Source organism: Cheilinus undulatus, linkage group 23, assembly GCF_018320785.1.
Source record: "Cheilinus undulatus linkage group 23, ASM1832078v1, whole genome shotgun sequence".
Classification (NCBI taxonomy): domain Eukaryota; kingdom Metazoa; phylum Chordata; class Actinopteri; order Labriformes; family Labridae; genus Cheilinus; species Cheilinus undulatus.
The window spans coordinates 17,060,834-17,075,708 of NC_054887.1; the positions used below are offsets into that span (position 1 = coordinate 17,060,834).

At 38.8% G+C, this 14,875-nt stretch overlaps 1 protein-coding gene across 1 annotated transcript; it reads left to right on the forward strand.

The window, feature by feature from the left end:
- Positions 1 to 513: 513 nt before the first annotated feature.
- cax1 (cation/H+ exchanger protein 1) lies at positions 514 to 13,142 on the forward strand. Its single transcript, XM_041780345.1, has 20 exons — positions 514 to 733; positions 1,755 to 1,931; positions 2,023 to 2,174; positions 3,912 to 4,020; positions 4,139 to 4,255; positions 4,350 to 4,411; positions 6,669 to 6,839; positions 6,917 to 7,102; positions 7,590 to 7,689; positions 7,907 to 8,048; positions 8,125 to 8,308; positions 8,393 to 8,492; positions 8,575 to 8,693; positions 10,080 to 10,117; positions 10,201 to 10,328; positions 10,680 to 10,813; positions 10,929 to 11,023; positions 12,203 to 12,281; positions 12,362 to 12,470; positions 12,586 to 13,142. Exons 1-20 carry the CDS (start codon positions 661 to 663, stop codon positions 12,657 to 12,659), a joined length of 2,349 nt encoding a protein of 782 aa, XP_041636279.1. The 5' UTR covers positions 514 to 660; the 3' UTR covers positions 12,660 to 13,142.
- The last annotated feature ends 1,733 nt before the right edge of the window (positions 13,143 to 14,875 follow it).

Sequence of the window (14,875 nt, forward strand, 5' to 3'; positions counted from 1 at the left end):
CTTTGAGTAGAGTGGTCAAATATAAAGTATTTTTTCACAGCTTAACTTCACAGTGGATCATGATTTAGCTGACCTCTATGGGCCCTCAGTTTGGCTGGGTCCCAGAAACCTCTCCCTTTATCCCCCGTTATGGACAGCCTTGTCTGCACACAACTATTCTTGATTTTGCATGGCTGTATTCAACCACCTTGAGATACAGCGGGGGTCCCCGGTCTCTGGCACCTCTATTTTGGAGTCCCGGGATGAAGATGTTGAGAACCACTGTGCTAATGCATTCTACGGTGTCAAAATGTTGATGGATTTTACCGCTAGGGGCGCTAATGTTTCAGACTCAGACATCTTACAGAATGGCTGAAAGATTCAATGAAGCCAGTATTGATATTTATACGAATAATGGAAGGTGGGCTAGATTTAAAAAACAACAGCAAGAAGACGTGAGGATTTTATACCACATGAACGATTAAAATGAATGAAATTTAAAACTTGTCTTCCCAGTCCCTCAGCCCAGCCCAGCCCAGCCTAGCCCACCCCCTCCGTAGCCAATTTGTGTGGAGTCAAACCGGCGCGGCGCTTAACTCTTTCACTCAGCAGACTCTGGAAAGGACTAAAGCACCGATGCTCAGATGATATGAGAGCGACAGTAGGGAAATAAAGACAAAAATGTCGGGACAGAAGTCTTCACTGATGCCGGGAGACGTGGAGAACCTGAGGAGAAGGTCGACAGCTGATTCAGGTGAGACAAGACAATATTGACCAACTCACTACCTGAATTTGTTTTGTTTTTTTTATACTTGACTGTAACTACCTCTTTTAGACAGTTCTTCAAACTTTATGTTTATCACGGTGTTTCCCCCCTTAGCTTTAACGTAATTGCGTTTATTAAAGTCACCTGCGTTGCCAAACGTGCCTTAATTTCAGCTAACCATGACGAAAGCTGAAGTGTACCGTCTCTAAACGTTTTTATTTGACTGTCAGGGTGCTATAAATGGCCTCGTAATCTTCTATTTATAATTTTAAGTCCTTTATTATTGTTGGCACAAGTATCTACATTGATTCTGTATTTATTTAATCTTTATTTTTTACCAAGAATAGTCCCACTGAGATACAAAGGTGTCCAGGCCAAGCCAGAGTACTCAACAAACAGCAGACAATATGTGGTTAAAGTGTAAACTAACTCATTTCTAAATTGACTGTTGTTTAACTTTACTTATCACCTCAAACTTTGCAGCCTTTTTTCTAAACTAAAACGTAGTTTCTTCAAGATTTTATCTACATGTTTCCCATGTTGAAAGTTGTGCATCTTCAAATCTAATTTTACAAGATGCCATTTCTAAATGTTTAAGGGCCTTTATATGCCTCAATTTTCATTGATATGGGAAATGACATTGATTAAGATTAAACAGAACACTGAAAGCAAATGGATTGACTTTATGCAGCATAACCAGCATGCTTTTATTTTTAATATCAAAGCATAGCACAGCCCACTCAGTTTTTTTTATCACATTGTGCAGCAATGCATTGATAATGTGATCGGTCATGGCAGACTGCAATATACAGAGTGGGGGGAGAGGTGATACACTGCATGACTCTCAGGAGGTTTTTGTTAGTCACACAGACACATTTGCATGTGGTGTCAAGAGGGTGTCAATGCTGGATGAGGGTAAACCTCCACACCATCATATGTAGCCTTAATTGATCATATATGTCTTTTTTTAATCATTTATTTGACTCTATTATTCTCCATCTCTATTCAGAGAACTGCACAGATCATGAGCAGTATCACCGCTTTCCTAGGCCACAGTCCCAGAATGACTGGCTTGGTGTTCCCTCCCATCATCCGGAGCTTGGTGCAGCAGAGACCCCCTCACCTGATGCATCAACCCATCACTTCTGCCACTACACACCCAAATGTTTCCTTGCTGTCCACAAAGGTGGGTTAAACAAAATAACAAAACAAGTAGGAATCATTGCAAATATTGCCTTGTTGGAGAGTCTTCTCCTCACATTTTTAAATCTCCACAGGAGGACATGGTGCCTCAGCACGGTCGACTCCGTCCAGAGGGGCCCGGTCTACTCCGTCTCGGTTTGGAGAAGAGGGCTGGCATGAAAGCACAAAGACAACGATTAGAGCTGAGAATGAGGTGGAGGCGCACAGGGAGGCCAACAACTACAAGGTTTCTTTACAATCCTCTCTATTATCAGGATTTTTTATTTTTACCTTCTTAAGTTGCGTGGTTTCCATCTGTTTTACATTTGTAAGTGTACTGGCCAAGAATGTATCAGCAGGCGTTGGGATATAAAGAGATATCAGCGTTTAGATCCTCTCAGACTGAAACATATCAGAAAGGACTGGGGTGAAGATGGCTTTGTGGTTTGGTCGTGCCCCATATATGCTGTGCTGCCCATGAAGTTATCTGGGCACCTGAAAACCCAGAGAATGGGCCCTCCCCATTTTCATCATCATCATCATCATCATTTCATCAAGATATCAATGCACATGTGTTGATATCATCATTTCATCATGATATCAATGCACTTGTGTTGGATGGGTAGCATGGTGCTAGCATCCTCCTAAAGAGTGGCACAAACAAAATTATTTGATTGTGCCACTCTTTAACCATTTTCACTGCTTTATCTGGCCATTTTTGCAACACTTTGACTCTCCTAAACCATTTTGATACTTTCTGCCAGTAGTTTTTTGAAGCCCCCCCTTAAAAATGAGATGGTTTATCTCAAGGAGCTATCCCTTCAATGAAAATTTAAAATTTCGCCCCATTAAATCATTTTTGCCACTCTTTCAGCCCATTTCACAACTTTATCTGTTTAGTATTTCTATTTTTTTACACTCCTAATCTATTTTTGATACTTTTGGCCAATTTTCTCCGCTTTTAACCCATTTTTGCCGCTTTGCCCCCTTATTTGCCACCTTTTACTGCTTTTCACTACTTCATCCATTCAGTTTTAGAAGGCTTTTCCACCATCTTAACCCATTTTTGTTTATCCCTTTTTGCCCCTTTTTGCCACTCTCAACCCCCTTTTGCTGCTTTGACCCACTTTGTCACTTTTCACCCCTTTTTGCCATTCTGTAACCCCTTTTCACAACTTTATCCATTGTGTTTTGCATCATTTTTACCACTCAACCAATTTTTGATACCTTTAGCCCATTTTTGCCACTTTTAACACATTACCCACTCTTTATTCCCTTTCACTGTTCTATTTGTTCAGTTTTTAAGATTTTTTTTACCACTCTTAACCCATTTCTGATACTTTTTTTGCCACTCAGAACCCATTTTTGCCACTAAAGCCATATTTTCCACTTTTTAACTCATTTTTACTACATCATCCAGCTCTGTTTGCAATGTTTTTGTCACTTTAACCAATTTATGATACATATTGACCCTTTTAGTCTCTTTCAACCCATTTTTTGCCACTTATAACACCTTTTTACCACTTTCACTGCCAATTTTTGCATCTTCTAAGCTTCTAAACTTTAACCCATGTTTGCAACCATTTAATCAGTTTCCCTTAAGTTCTCTGATGTTAAAAGTAATAATAAAAAATCCCCCTCTCTTCCACATATCTTTTCACTAACAAATGCATTTCAAGGGGTCAAAATGCAGAATTTGATTTTTTCTTTTTTTTTTTTTAAAGAAAATCAGGTTATGATACTGATGTAAAACATTCATTATTTTCAGCTGACATGGTTTGTTAGCACATAAATAGACTGTTTTTATGTCTCGACTGGTTTTTATTGTGCATTTTTTGTTTAATCATTCAATTTGATCCTAAATTTTTCTGTGAAAATGAAACACCCCAAACATTCACCTCTGTAACTACAATTTTGTTGTGGTAAAAGATTCTAAAGTTCTATTTGTGTCTGTATAACACATTTGAAATCCATCTCTCCTCAGTTTGGTTTCAGAAAGTGGAAGGGGAATGTAACTGAGCGACCCATTGAAAGTGCATCAGAGATCGTCAAAGAGCTCCACTCTGATCTTAGCATTGTGAAGCCGCATGAAGGTAAATTGCTCCTTTTTTTTTTTTTTTTACTTTATACAGGACTGGCAAATTCATGCCTACAAATCAGTGATTCTAATGGGAAGCTTTAACCTGTCTTTGTTATTCTCCTCTCTTTTAGGCTCAGTGATCACCTTTGGAAACATAGTTTATGTGTTTTTGTTTGGATGGTGGTTATCCTTGGTCTACCTCCTTGTTTGTCCACTGATGTTTCTAACAATCTTTGGTGCACCTTACGGTATGTTTCTTTAAAAGAATAACCACATCAGTCTGAGTGGTGTTGTTCCTGCCTGTTAGATTAAACATTGGACTATTTTTTTCCTCTTTTCAAGGCAAACTTTGTTTTCGGATGGCAGGCTACTTTATCTGGCCGTTTGGGAAATCCATTGAAAAGGTAACATGTTGTATTCCTACCTAATCATTTTTTGTTCATTTTTTGTGTCCAAAATCTGAACACTTGTGTCCATGTGTTCAGATTTTGAAAAGTTACTGTAAATGATGCTAAGATATCTTCATTAGCAGGTGTAGAAAACTCAAAATAAGATTTGATACATATGAGGATGCAGTAGCTCTGAGATGATTTGTACATTGCAAGTATATTCCAACATTATCCCACTTCCTTCCTCTTCCTCATTCACGTTACTCTCATTCATGTCACAAGTGTCATCCTGTGGAGTCATAAAGTAGTGACACGGTGAGTTAAATTGGTAAGCGAATTCCTTTTGGAGTGATATCCTGTTTGGCACTAGGTAACAATAACTATCACAAAGCAGGACAATGATAAATAGCTGATTTTGCTAATTTGTCTCACTCCTGTTGCGACTGCTATAGCTGAAGAATGTAATTTCTGATTAATTTGCAATGTGAATACTGAATGCTAATAAGCTGGAGCTTTACTGCTTAATGCTGTGTCTGAAACGGTTAAATAATATAACTAGTCTACAAAACTCTTGTATAACCTGGAAAAGCTGGTGCTTAACTGCTCATGCTAAATGCTGTAAAATGTTTAAAAGTTACGTTTGAGAGATGCTTTGTATAGAGATGCACAGATGCATCGGTCTGACTTCAGTATCATCCGATATCGGCCCTCTAGACAGACATCAGCCCATCTTTAAATTATGTGGCCGTTGTGTATTTGTTGTGTGGCTTCATAGGCTCTGATTTTTGCAGCAGGTCCATTTCTTATGAAACAAGTTGTTAAAAGGCTGGTGCTTCACTGCTAATGCTGCATGTTGAATGTTGATGAATGGAAGTAATTTACAAAAGATTTGGAAAAACCATATATGTTTGTCAATGAGGACTAATGGGTCATCTCTATAACGTGCTGAATGGAGCTCTTGTGAGATTTCTGGCTAAGAGGGTGTATTTTATTAAGATTTCCTTAGAGGACATCACCTAAACGTGTCAATGTGCTTAGCAAATAGCAGCAATCCTCAAACTGTTTACACTGGGATTACACAACATTCATTTGAGTTAGTCCTCTAAATTTCTTGCTGTTACTTTCAGAATTGTGGCCTGGGCAGAAGAATTAAAAAAAAAAAACTACTCGTATTTGGTGTCCTACACAAATTTGTGTCAAGATTTAACATTGGAGGAAATGGGGAACTCTTTGCTTCTGTTGGGCATCTACTTGGAAAGCTTTACATTTTTTCCTTGGTAACCTGTTTACACAAAAGCACAAGATTACCTTTGATGTGATGCATTTAATATACATGTGGAGTTAAATTTGTCAGCCCGAAGATTCTGTGCAATAGACACTAACATTGAGTCTTAGCATCAACAAATCTGTTTGACTAGTGGCATTTTCATCGCCCTGTTCCTATTTTCCTCTGTTGCGTAGACATTTACAGGGAGCAGGGATAGACAGAGATGACAAGTGACCAGGAATGTCAGACAGGAAAATTTTCTTGAGATTCTTTGACTTTTCTCCCTCCACAGAGCTTGTTAGCTTGTTTTACAAATTTGAGATAGTTCTGCATTAGTATTATATCCATGTTTGAAATGTTATGCTCTTGCTTGTATCAAATGAAGTCAAAACTATGGGCTCACAGCCTACAAAGTCTCCTCAATACAAAGCACCATACTTCTGTTTCTCTGCCTTAAAATCTGTGTTGGATGTCATATCTTGTCAAGGGGAAAGCTGAGATTTACAAGGCAGAGAATTAAATTTTTGACAGATGCAGTGAGGAAGGCAAGGGCATGATGCTGCACGATATCTGACAATATAAAATGCCTTGAACAGCAAAAACTGACTTGACTCAAAAAGGCTGGTGTGAATAACGTATGAATGATACAAAAAATTAGAATCCAGCAGACAACCCTGAGTTGTAAATGTTTTAAAGATTCAATGGAGTTTCAGTGTAAAAATTTGAGGCTGAAAAAGTAAGAATGCATATTTTAAACATTTCACTATTCGTTTTAATGTACACATTTTTTCAGAAAATATCAAGTATCTCTGAAAATGTGAACATAAGTATTTGTAATACACATTTCAAATGAGCTGAATAGACTTTATTTTGAATTTCCCAGGTTAGGAAAGATGTGGCATTAAATGCCAAAAAAGGCAGCAGAATAAGTCATATAAAGTGGAAGAAGATGTGCATTCAAAGCACTCATTTACCAGTTTCCTGTTTTATCTTCTCCTTTTTCAGCCTGGTGATACAGTTCGGAGACACTTTGTAAAGCCTCCAAAGTGTGAGGTCATTCCTGAAGAGAGGGACAGTGAAGACGGGAAAGACGTTGCTCCTCTTCTGGTGTCTTCTCCTATCCCCGTAGAGGTCCCTGTTCCCGAGCCACCAGCCAGAAAAATCTCCAAACACTGGGTAAGATCCCTCTGTGTTTGGAAAGATAAATCATATTTGTAAACACTGTAAATGATTTGAATTGTTCTCCTCTGCAGTGTCGTTTCAGTACTTACCTCTGGCTGCTGCTGGGCTACCCGGTAGTTGCCGTGTTCCACATCCTGACCTGTGTGCTCTCCTGGCTGCTGGTCTTCACCATACCTGTAGCCAAGATGAACGCTCGCACGCTGTCCACTCTGCTTCTGATTGCACCGGAGGACATTCAGATTAACAAGGTGGAAAAGGTACACTATCAGTTCATTAGGAGATGATGGGTCAAAGCGAAGAATGTGTGCTGTAATGTATATCATTAAGATTTCATGCTGTAGACTTTTTATAGCCTCCTTATTAGTTATGGTGAAAGAAAACTGATCCTATGTCAATCTGAATAATGGCTAATGCAGTGTGGAAGACCTTTCTAAATCATATGTAACAAACCACACAAAGCTATGCTTTGATTTTAAAATATTTTGCCTCCAACAATGCAGACAGATTTAATAGATTTCAGCAGATGAGTTTCTGTGATAAATGCCATTTGCATTGGTGGTTTACCCAGAATAACCAGGATGCTTTTACTGGAAAGGCATGCTTCTAATAAGTTTGTTGAATACAAATTGTCGAGATTTGAATTACCATAAGTAATGTTTCCAGGGAGCCAAAACTACACAGGCAAATATGTCAAAAACCGAACACAACAGACATGATTTGTAACTCGTGTTTTTTCTTCTGCAGGCACAAGGGAGTGCAACCAAAGTCATCTTATTCTGTAATCAAGCATTCAACGTGTATTACTACAAATACACGGTGCAAGGAATCAACATTTTTGCTCTCAGTATCCTTTGGGGTCAACAGTTCAAAATTAACACCAAGATAGGGCAATACTTGTAATGAAAAAGGTAGGAGGACACCAGTGGCGTCATGACTGCTGTCAAGAGTTTCTGTCATTCTGACCTGGCACCTCTGGTTTAAAAAGTAGTTTTAGCCAAAAACTGAAGCACTGCCTGTGCTTATTCCCACATTTGTTCTCCTTAAGTCCCTGTTCCTTGCAGACCTGCTCCCTCTTGTATTCTTCACATTGGTTATTGGCTACACTGACCGTCAGCATCGTTACTTCAGCGCCGAGACCAAGTTTGCAACCGCTATCTCCTCCATCATTCCTCTGTCCTACTATATCGGCATGGGTATAGCCAGGTAAGGATTAAGCTGGAATGAAAGCACAGCGTATGGATTTGTAGTTTTTCACTGGTTGGTTTCTTTGCTTTCCCAGCATTTCTGCACAGAGTAACTTTGCAGTGGGAGCGGTGGTGAATGCAACATTCGGCTCGATCACAGAGATGACGTTCTACATCACAGCCTTGCTGCAGGGTGTCCGTGCTGGCACTAAATGCTATGAGGAGATTGTGAAAGCAGCTCTCACTGGGACGCTGCTTGGATGTATACTGTTCATTCCAGTGAGTGCATGCAATATATTTTTCCTTCTGAATCAATTTCATTTTTTAAACATGAAATATGAAGCTTTGATTGGTTCTGCACAGGGTATCTGTATGATCATTGGTGGCATCAAACACAGGGAGCAGCGATTTAACAGTCGCTCAGCTGGAGTGAGCTCTGCTTTACTGTTCATATCTATAGGAGGTATGCACCGATAGCAATTATTTTATTAGAAATGGACAAGAAGGCTCTTATCTTGACACTCTTACTTCAATTTTGTCCATAGGTGTGTTTGCTCCTTCCCTTTTCTCAAAAATATTCGGTAATCTGGTGTGTGAAAGCTGCACGAATATACCAGGAAATGGCAGTGTACCATTCATCTGCAAAGACTGCCACTATGACACGGTAGGCTGCACCAATTAAACTTAACATTATTTTATGTTCATCACAGGTACACATAGTTAATTTCTCTACCCATAAAAAGATAAAGAGGGTGTGGGTGATTAGCTTTGTGTCTTTGTTAACATATTTGGATACTCCTGTAAAGATCTTCACCGTAGATTTTTATTAAAATTACAGAAATCAGTGCAATTCTGCTGCCTTACATTTGCATTATTTTAAATGGTCAGCAGGGGGTGACAATACTGGCCTCAAAACTAAGCCATTATTAAAGCAGATGTCCTTACTTCTTGCTTTATTAATTACCTCATTCGTTTTCTTTAATGTTCTCAGTGACTAGATTCCCATCTTTCTAAATATTGCATGATGCTTTTATGTAAATCATTTTCCTTTGTAGGGTTAAAAACAAAAAAGAGAAATTGGGGTGTGCTTTCGGGTTTGGCTTTTAATTGAGAAGTTGCCTGTGAACCCCTTAAACCTGGCACACACTGAAAGGTTTCTCTGATATTGACAATTTAAAAATGTTAGAGGCCACACAACAAATAATGAAAATTTAACAATTTTGTTCTTGTAGTCTGTGGTGTGCAACAGGATGGCAAACAGCACGTCATAACAACCAGTCTCCACTCTTAAAACCCCAAATCTTGCAGGGTCAAACCCATCTTTAGAGTAAACAAGCTAAATGTAGCTAGCTGCTAGATCCATTACTGATGCATTGTTTGTACAGCTTCTCGCTCAAATTGCAATGTTTAACGAGAAAACATGGTGTTGCTGCCAGAAATCAACAAGTTGGTCTGTCATTTCTGTTACTGATCTAACTTTATGCTTCATGTTTACTATCATTGCCCTGTCAGTGTTTGTTTGTGCTTCCTGCTTTGCTCAGTTTGCTTCCTGATGGGCTATTGCTCTGTTTTACATGAAATCCTGCTCATGCGTGCTTGCCTGTTCTTGGCATTTCCCCGTGCATTGGAAATTCTGAGTGTAAAAACTGAACATGCTTACTATTAACATTCTTAGATCAGACTGGTTCTGATCGCCTTTCATGCTGGTAGGAGAGGAAATGATTACTCTTAACACACCTTGCATCACTAAAATATTGGCTGGATAAACTTTAAGAACATCTTATTATAGGACCTTTGGCCTTTTGATATTTTAGTTGAAAGAGGTGAATTTAACCCAAAGTTGGCATGATAATCTTGAATTGTGTGCCAGGTTTTAAAGGCACCATGTATGATATTTAGTCAGCTATTGCCTGTAGCTGTGAGTGTGACTGGCTGTTTCTATCTGTCAGCCCTTTGATTGGAAGTGGGTGTACCCGCCTCCTCTTTTGAACAGCTGCTGGATGTATGGATTGATGGATTTTAATTTTCCCTCTTAATTTTTTGTGTTCAGACTCAAGCCGACCCGCGTCTAATTCTGTCTCAAATCGAGTAAGTCCTGTTTCTGCACACTTATTATTGCAGCTTAAACCAATCTACTGCTTTTTTTAAAGTAAGTATGAAATGTTTTCCAGGCCTCTGGTGTACACCATTTCTTTGCTGCTGCCTGCTGCATACCTGATTGGCCTTATCTTCACTCTGAAAACACACTCCCACATCTACGACATCCATATCAGCGACGGCCAAGGGGGCAATGCACACGGTCAGTATGCACAAGAGGGCACCAGCACCACTGGTGAGGCTACCACTGGCCGAATCTGGGGAGCCAACTCGTGCATTAATGCCAGTATTATTGCCACAGCAACAGGTGTGTGGGTGGTGTGGTGTACATGTTGTGTTCTCTAACCTCCTGGTGCTTGTCCCATTAACTCGTTTGTGCATGTAAGGAAAGCTTTCCCCTTCCAGTGCATGCCGACACTCTTCAGCATGTGGGGGTTGAGGACCTATGGAAGAAAGTTTGGAATTTATTTGATGCATATAAAAAGAGAGAAACATCTTCAGCCATAAAGTCAGTGAGAAATGTGATTTTTTTTTTTTTTTTCGTCCCAAGCAGGTCATCATGTCGTCCACTGGAGCCGCTGGAGAGCTCTGGCAGTGCTGATTGTTGCCACTGTGTTGATGGCTGCCTGTGCTGACCTCAGCACTGAGAACATCGAGCCTATGCTGAATGATTCAACCGTCTCTCAGGTAGTCAAATTATATTCTATAGGGAATTTTCAACTTGGTAAAGATGTGATCTTTAATAAGTTTGAATATTCTGTATGTAAATGTTGTTGTTTTAATGCTGCCCTTCCTCCTGCAGTACTTCATCGGTGTCACGGTGTTGGCCATGGTACCAGAGCTTCCCGAGATTGTTAATGGGATCCAGTTTGCTGTGCAGAACAACATCAGCTTGAGGTTTAACTTTTAGATACTCATTTCTCATTCTACCCGAAAAAAAAAAAAATAGTGCTGTTTAAGAAATAATCACATTAGTTCCAGCTTTTGTGATTAATTAAGGAATTAATGGCAATGAGTTGTATATATCTTCGATGCAAGAACCATGGTTTGACAGGCAGACTCACTGCTTAATGCTATTTCGAGTTATTTAATTCTAACCTCTAAATTTTAATTTTACTTCATTCTCCTCTGTATTAAATTGAAAAGATGCTGTAAAAGTCTACAGGCCCTTGTGAAAATGCCACATATTTGTGGTGTTAAAAAATGAGGCCAAGGTCTATTATTTTGGGACTTTCTCCCCTTTGGAATTCTACTTATTACAATTAAAAATCAATAGAAAAAACAGTGAAAACATATATATTTTCTTTCTTCTTCATTCTTGGGGAATGAATAGAGACTTAAATTAAACACTTGGTTGCATTTTTATACATACTCCTAAACTAATGCTCTGATAAAGTACCTTTTCATTTTTTTACTGCATTCAGTCTTTTTTGGATTGGAATCTGATGTAATAGCCTGTCGCAAAAGGACAAAATCTGCCACCTCTTCCTTTCAAAAACACTGTCAGATTATGAGGGCATTTTCTGTGCACAGCCCTCTTCAAGTCACCTCAGCTGATCTAGCTGATACCTGAAGGTTTTGTTCCAAAATTGACTGGTATTTGAAACTGTTCATAATTCCCTGCTCTTTAACTTAATCCTCAGTTCCAGCTGAAGAAAAAGAGCCCTGATATCCAAAAAGACTTAATGCTGTAATAAAATCAAACAATGCACCAACAAAGTATTACTCTTAGGGGTGTGCATATTAATGCAACTAGTTTTTTTTTGTAATTCCTCCTGGAATATTTAAATCATGTTTTTGTGTTGGATTGTATTTTTAAAAGTTGCGTTAAAAGTGGAAGGAGTACTAAAATTATATATCTTGAAACAGGTTGTTCTGAACAGTTCTCCTGAATCTCCACTCACCTGCACAGACACCTGGCCCTCTTCCTTCAGTAATCTCTTGCTGTTCATAGAGTTCACTGTCCATATACCTGGCTTGACTAAATATATATTTTACCAAGAGTTAAAAATTGGTTGAAAAGATAACAGTAGATAAGTCTATAAACAGTGTCTTTTAAATTTTTTTTGTCCGCAGCCTTGAAGTGGGGAGTTGCATTGCCGTGCAGGTCTGCATGATCCAGATCCCCCTGCTCATACTTTTCAATGCCTTCTATGTGAGTGCTCTGCTTGTGTAGTTTTATAATTGTTTACAGACTCCTCATTAATGCCTTGCTTGACCTTCTTTTTTCCCCAGGATGTTGGTTTTCTGCTCGTCTTTAATGACATTCATCTCTGGGCAAGCATCTTCAGTGTCATCTTGGTGAATTACATTTTCATGGATGGAAAGTGTGACTACTTTCAGGGTAAGTCTCAAGGGCAAAGATGTAGATAAGTGGATGGTAGCCATAATTAGGAATGAAAGTGTTTTTTGTTGATGTTGTTGAACATGTTAATGTTAATCAACTGTTTGGCTTGCAGGCACAGCTCTGGTGGTGGTCTACCTCATCCTTTTGGCCCTGTACTTCTTCGCTCCATCTCCTCGTTCATGTTGATCTGCCGACCAAGAAAACTTTGGAGGCTTCAGAATAAAATACCACATGTACTGGTGTGGGTTCAGTGGCCCTAAAGTTTAAAAAAAATTACCGAGGTTGGAAAATTAAGGGTGTAACCTTAACTGGTGAACTGTGTGTAAATATATGATACTGATCGTTTGTGGTCTTAAACATCAACATCTAACGCTGGTGTTTCATTCTTGGATTAAGGTTAAATATGATCTTTTTGTTTGTAATATCTGATTTCTATTGGATATAATAAATGCATTGATTTCTAAAACCTGTCTGTAAAGAAGACTTTTATTTCAAAACTGTATCACTAGGATGTCCATTACATCACATTTATTTCATACTTTATGTTGGCTATATAAAAATTAACATTTTGACTCTTTAAAGGTAATGGAAATGTATTGGATTAACATGTATGTTTGTACAAAGCAACAGTAGTTTTGAGCATTTCTGGAAAAAAAAAATTAAAACAGATTTGCATTAAGCTGTCATTTTTGTGCTATGCACTCTGGGTAGTGATGTCATGTTTGTACTGTTCTCCCCACATCTGATTTTATTCGCCTCAATCCAAATCACCAACTTCCCTCACCTTGTCAATAATCTGCATGAGTTTGAATTTGAAAAGGCTTTCAGGATAGGGCAACGGGTGAGCTCAGTCTTTAGAGGATTGTCAAACAAAGTAGAGTCAAGAGCCACAACACAGACGGGTCCAGGAAATGAGTGTTGTGTTCTTAATGTCAAGCCACTCCTGAGCCACAGACATCGTTAGCTTCCTACCGGGAGAAAAAGAACTGGATTGTTGCTCAGTGGTCTAAAGCCCTGTTTTCAGATGAAAGTACTACTTTTTTTTTTTTTTTTTTGTAAAAAATCTGTCAATTTGTAAATCCAGGTCCCAGAGTCTGGAGGAAGATCACAGAGGCCAAGAATCCAAGGTGCTTTCAGTCCAGTGTCTTGAGTTCTCACAGTCAGTTCTGATTTGAGGTGCCATGTCATCTGCTGCTGTTGGTCCACTGTGCTTTATCAAGTCCAGAGTCAACACTGTCAGCCATCTACCGAGAGATTTCAGAGCACCTCATACTTCTGTCTGCTAAAAAATTTAATGGAGATAACAACTTCCTTTTCCAGCAGGACTTGGCACCTGTCAACAGGGAAGCAAAGTCTACTAGAAACTGGTTTACTGACCATGGTGTTACTGTGCTTGACTGGCCAGCCAATTGGCCTGACCCAAACTCTGCAGAGAATCTCTGGGGAAATATCTAGAGGAAGATGAGACACCAGACTCAACAATACAGATGAGCTGAAGGTTGCTATCCAAGCAACCTGGGCTTCATAACACTCCAGCAGTGCCACAGACTGATTTGCTCCATGCCACATTGGATGAATGCAGTAGTTTGTGTAAAAGGAGCTCCAGCCAATTACTGAGTGAATAAATTAGCATAGTTTTCCAGAAGGTCAACATTCCTGAGTTCTAAATTGTTTTTGGACTGTTTTTTTGTGATATTCTAATATTTTGAGTATAGATTCTTTATAGAATATATGAAAGGTTCACTTCTTGAATTAAATTACAGTGAAAAAATGAACTTTTTCAGGGTAAAATTTTTTCAAGATGCACCTGTATATTGTAATCGCAAATTTCAATCTGTCCTGTATAATTGCAGTCACAAATTATAACCAAATTGTGCAGCACTATTTTAGTAAGACACTTCAGAGAAACCATTTGACATCACTACCTGATGTACATTGAACAAGATGGTGGTGAGTTTGGTGCCCCCTTGTGGATAAAGTGGTACTTCTCGTTGCTTTATTAGGAAATAATCAGTCTTTGTTGAAATGATCTTGTTTGCTTATTTAGATCTGAAAGATGCGTCAACGTTGATTTTAGTGTTTTATAACCAGCTATAAAATCCTTACAGGAACTTTAATATTTTCACTTAAAACAGCAGATGAGATGCGTGAAATCACCTCAGTATAGTCTTAAAATCAGGCCTCACAACAAAACAAAATTTCATGCAAAATGCCACAAGTAAAATTGGGCTATTTAGCCAAGCAAAGGAAATACAGGAACTATTTACAGATAACTTTTATTGACAGTGCTCCAACACAACATTCACACAAGTCTACTGTACAACATCTTAGTGTTTACCTTCAAAACTACACCCCATAGTAAAAGTCTGAAAACATAAAAAGCAGGAAATGACGTCATGCAC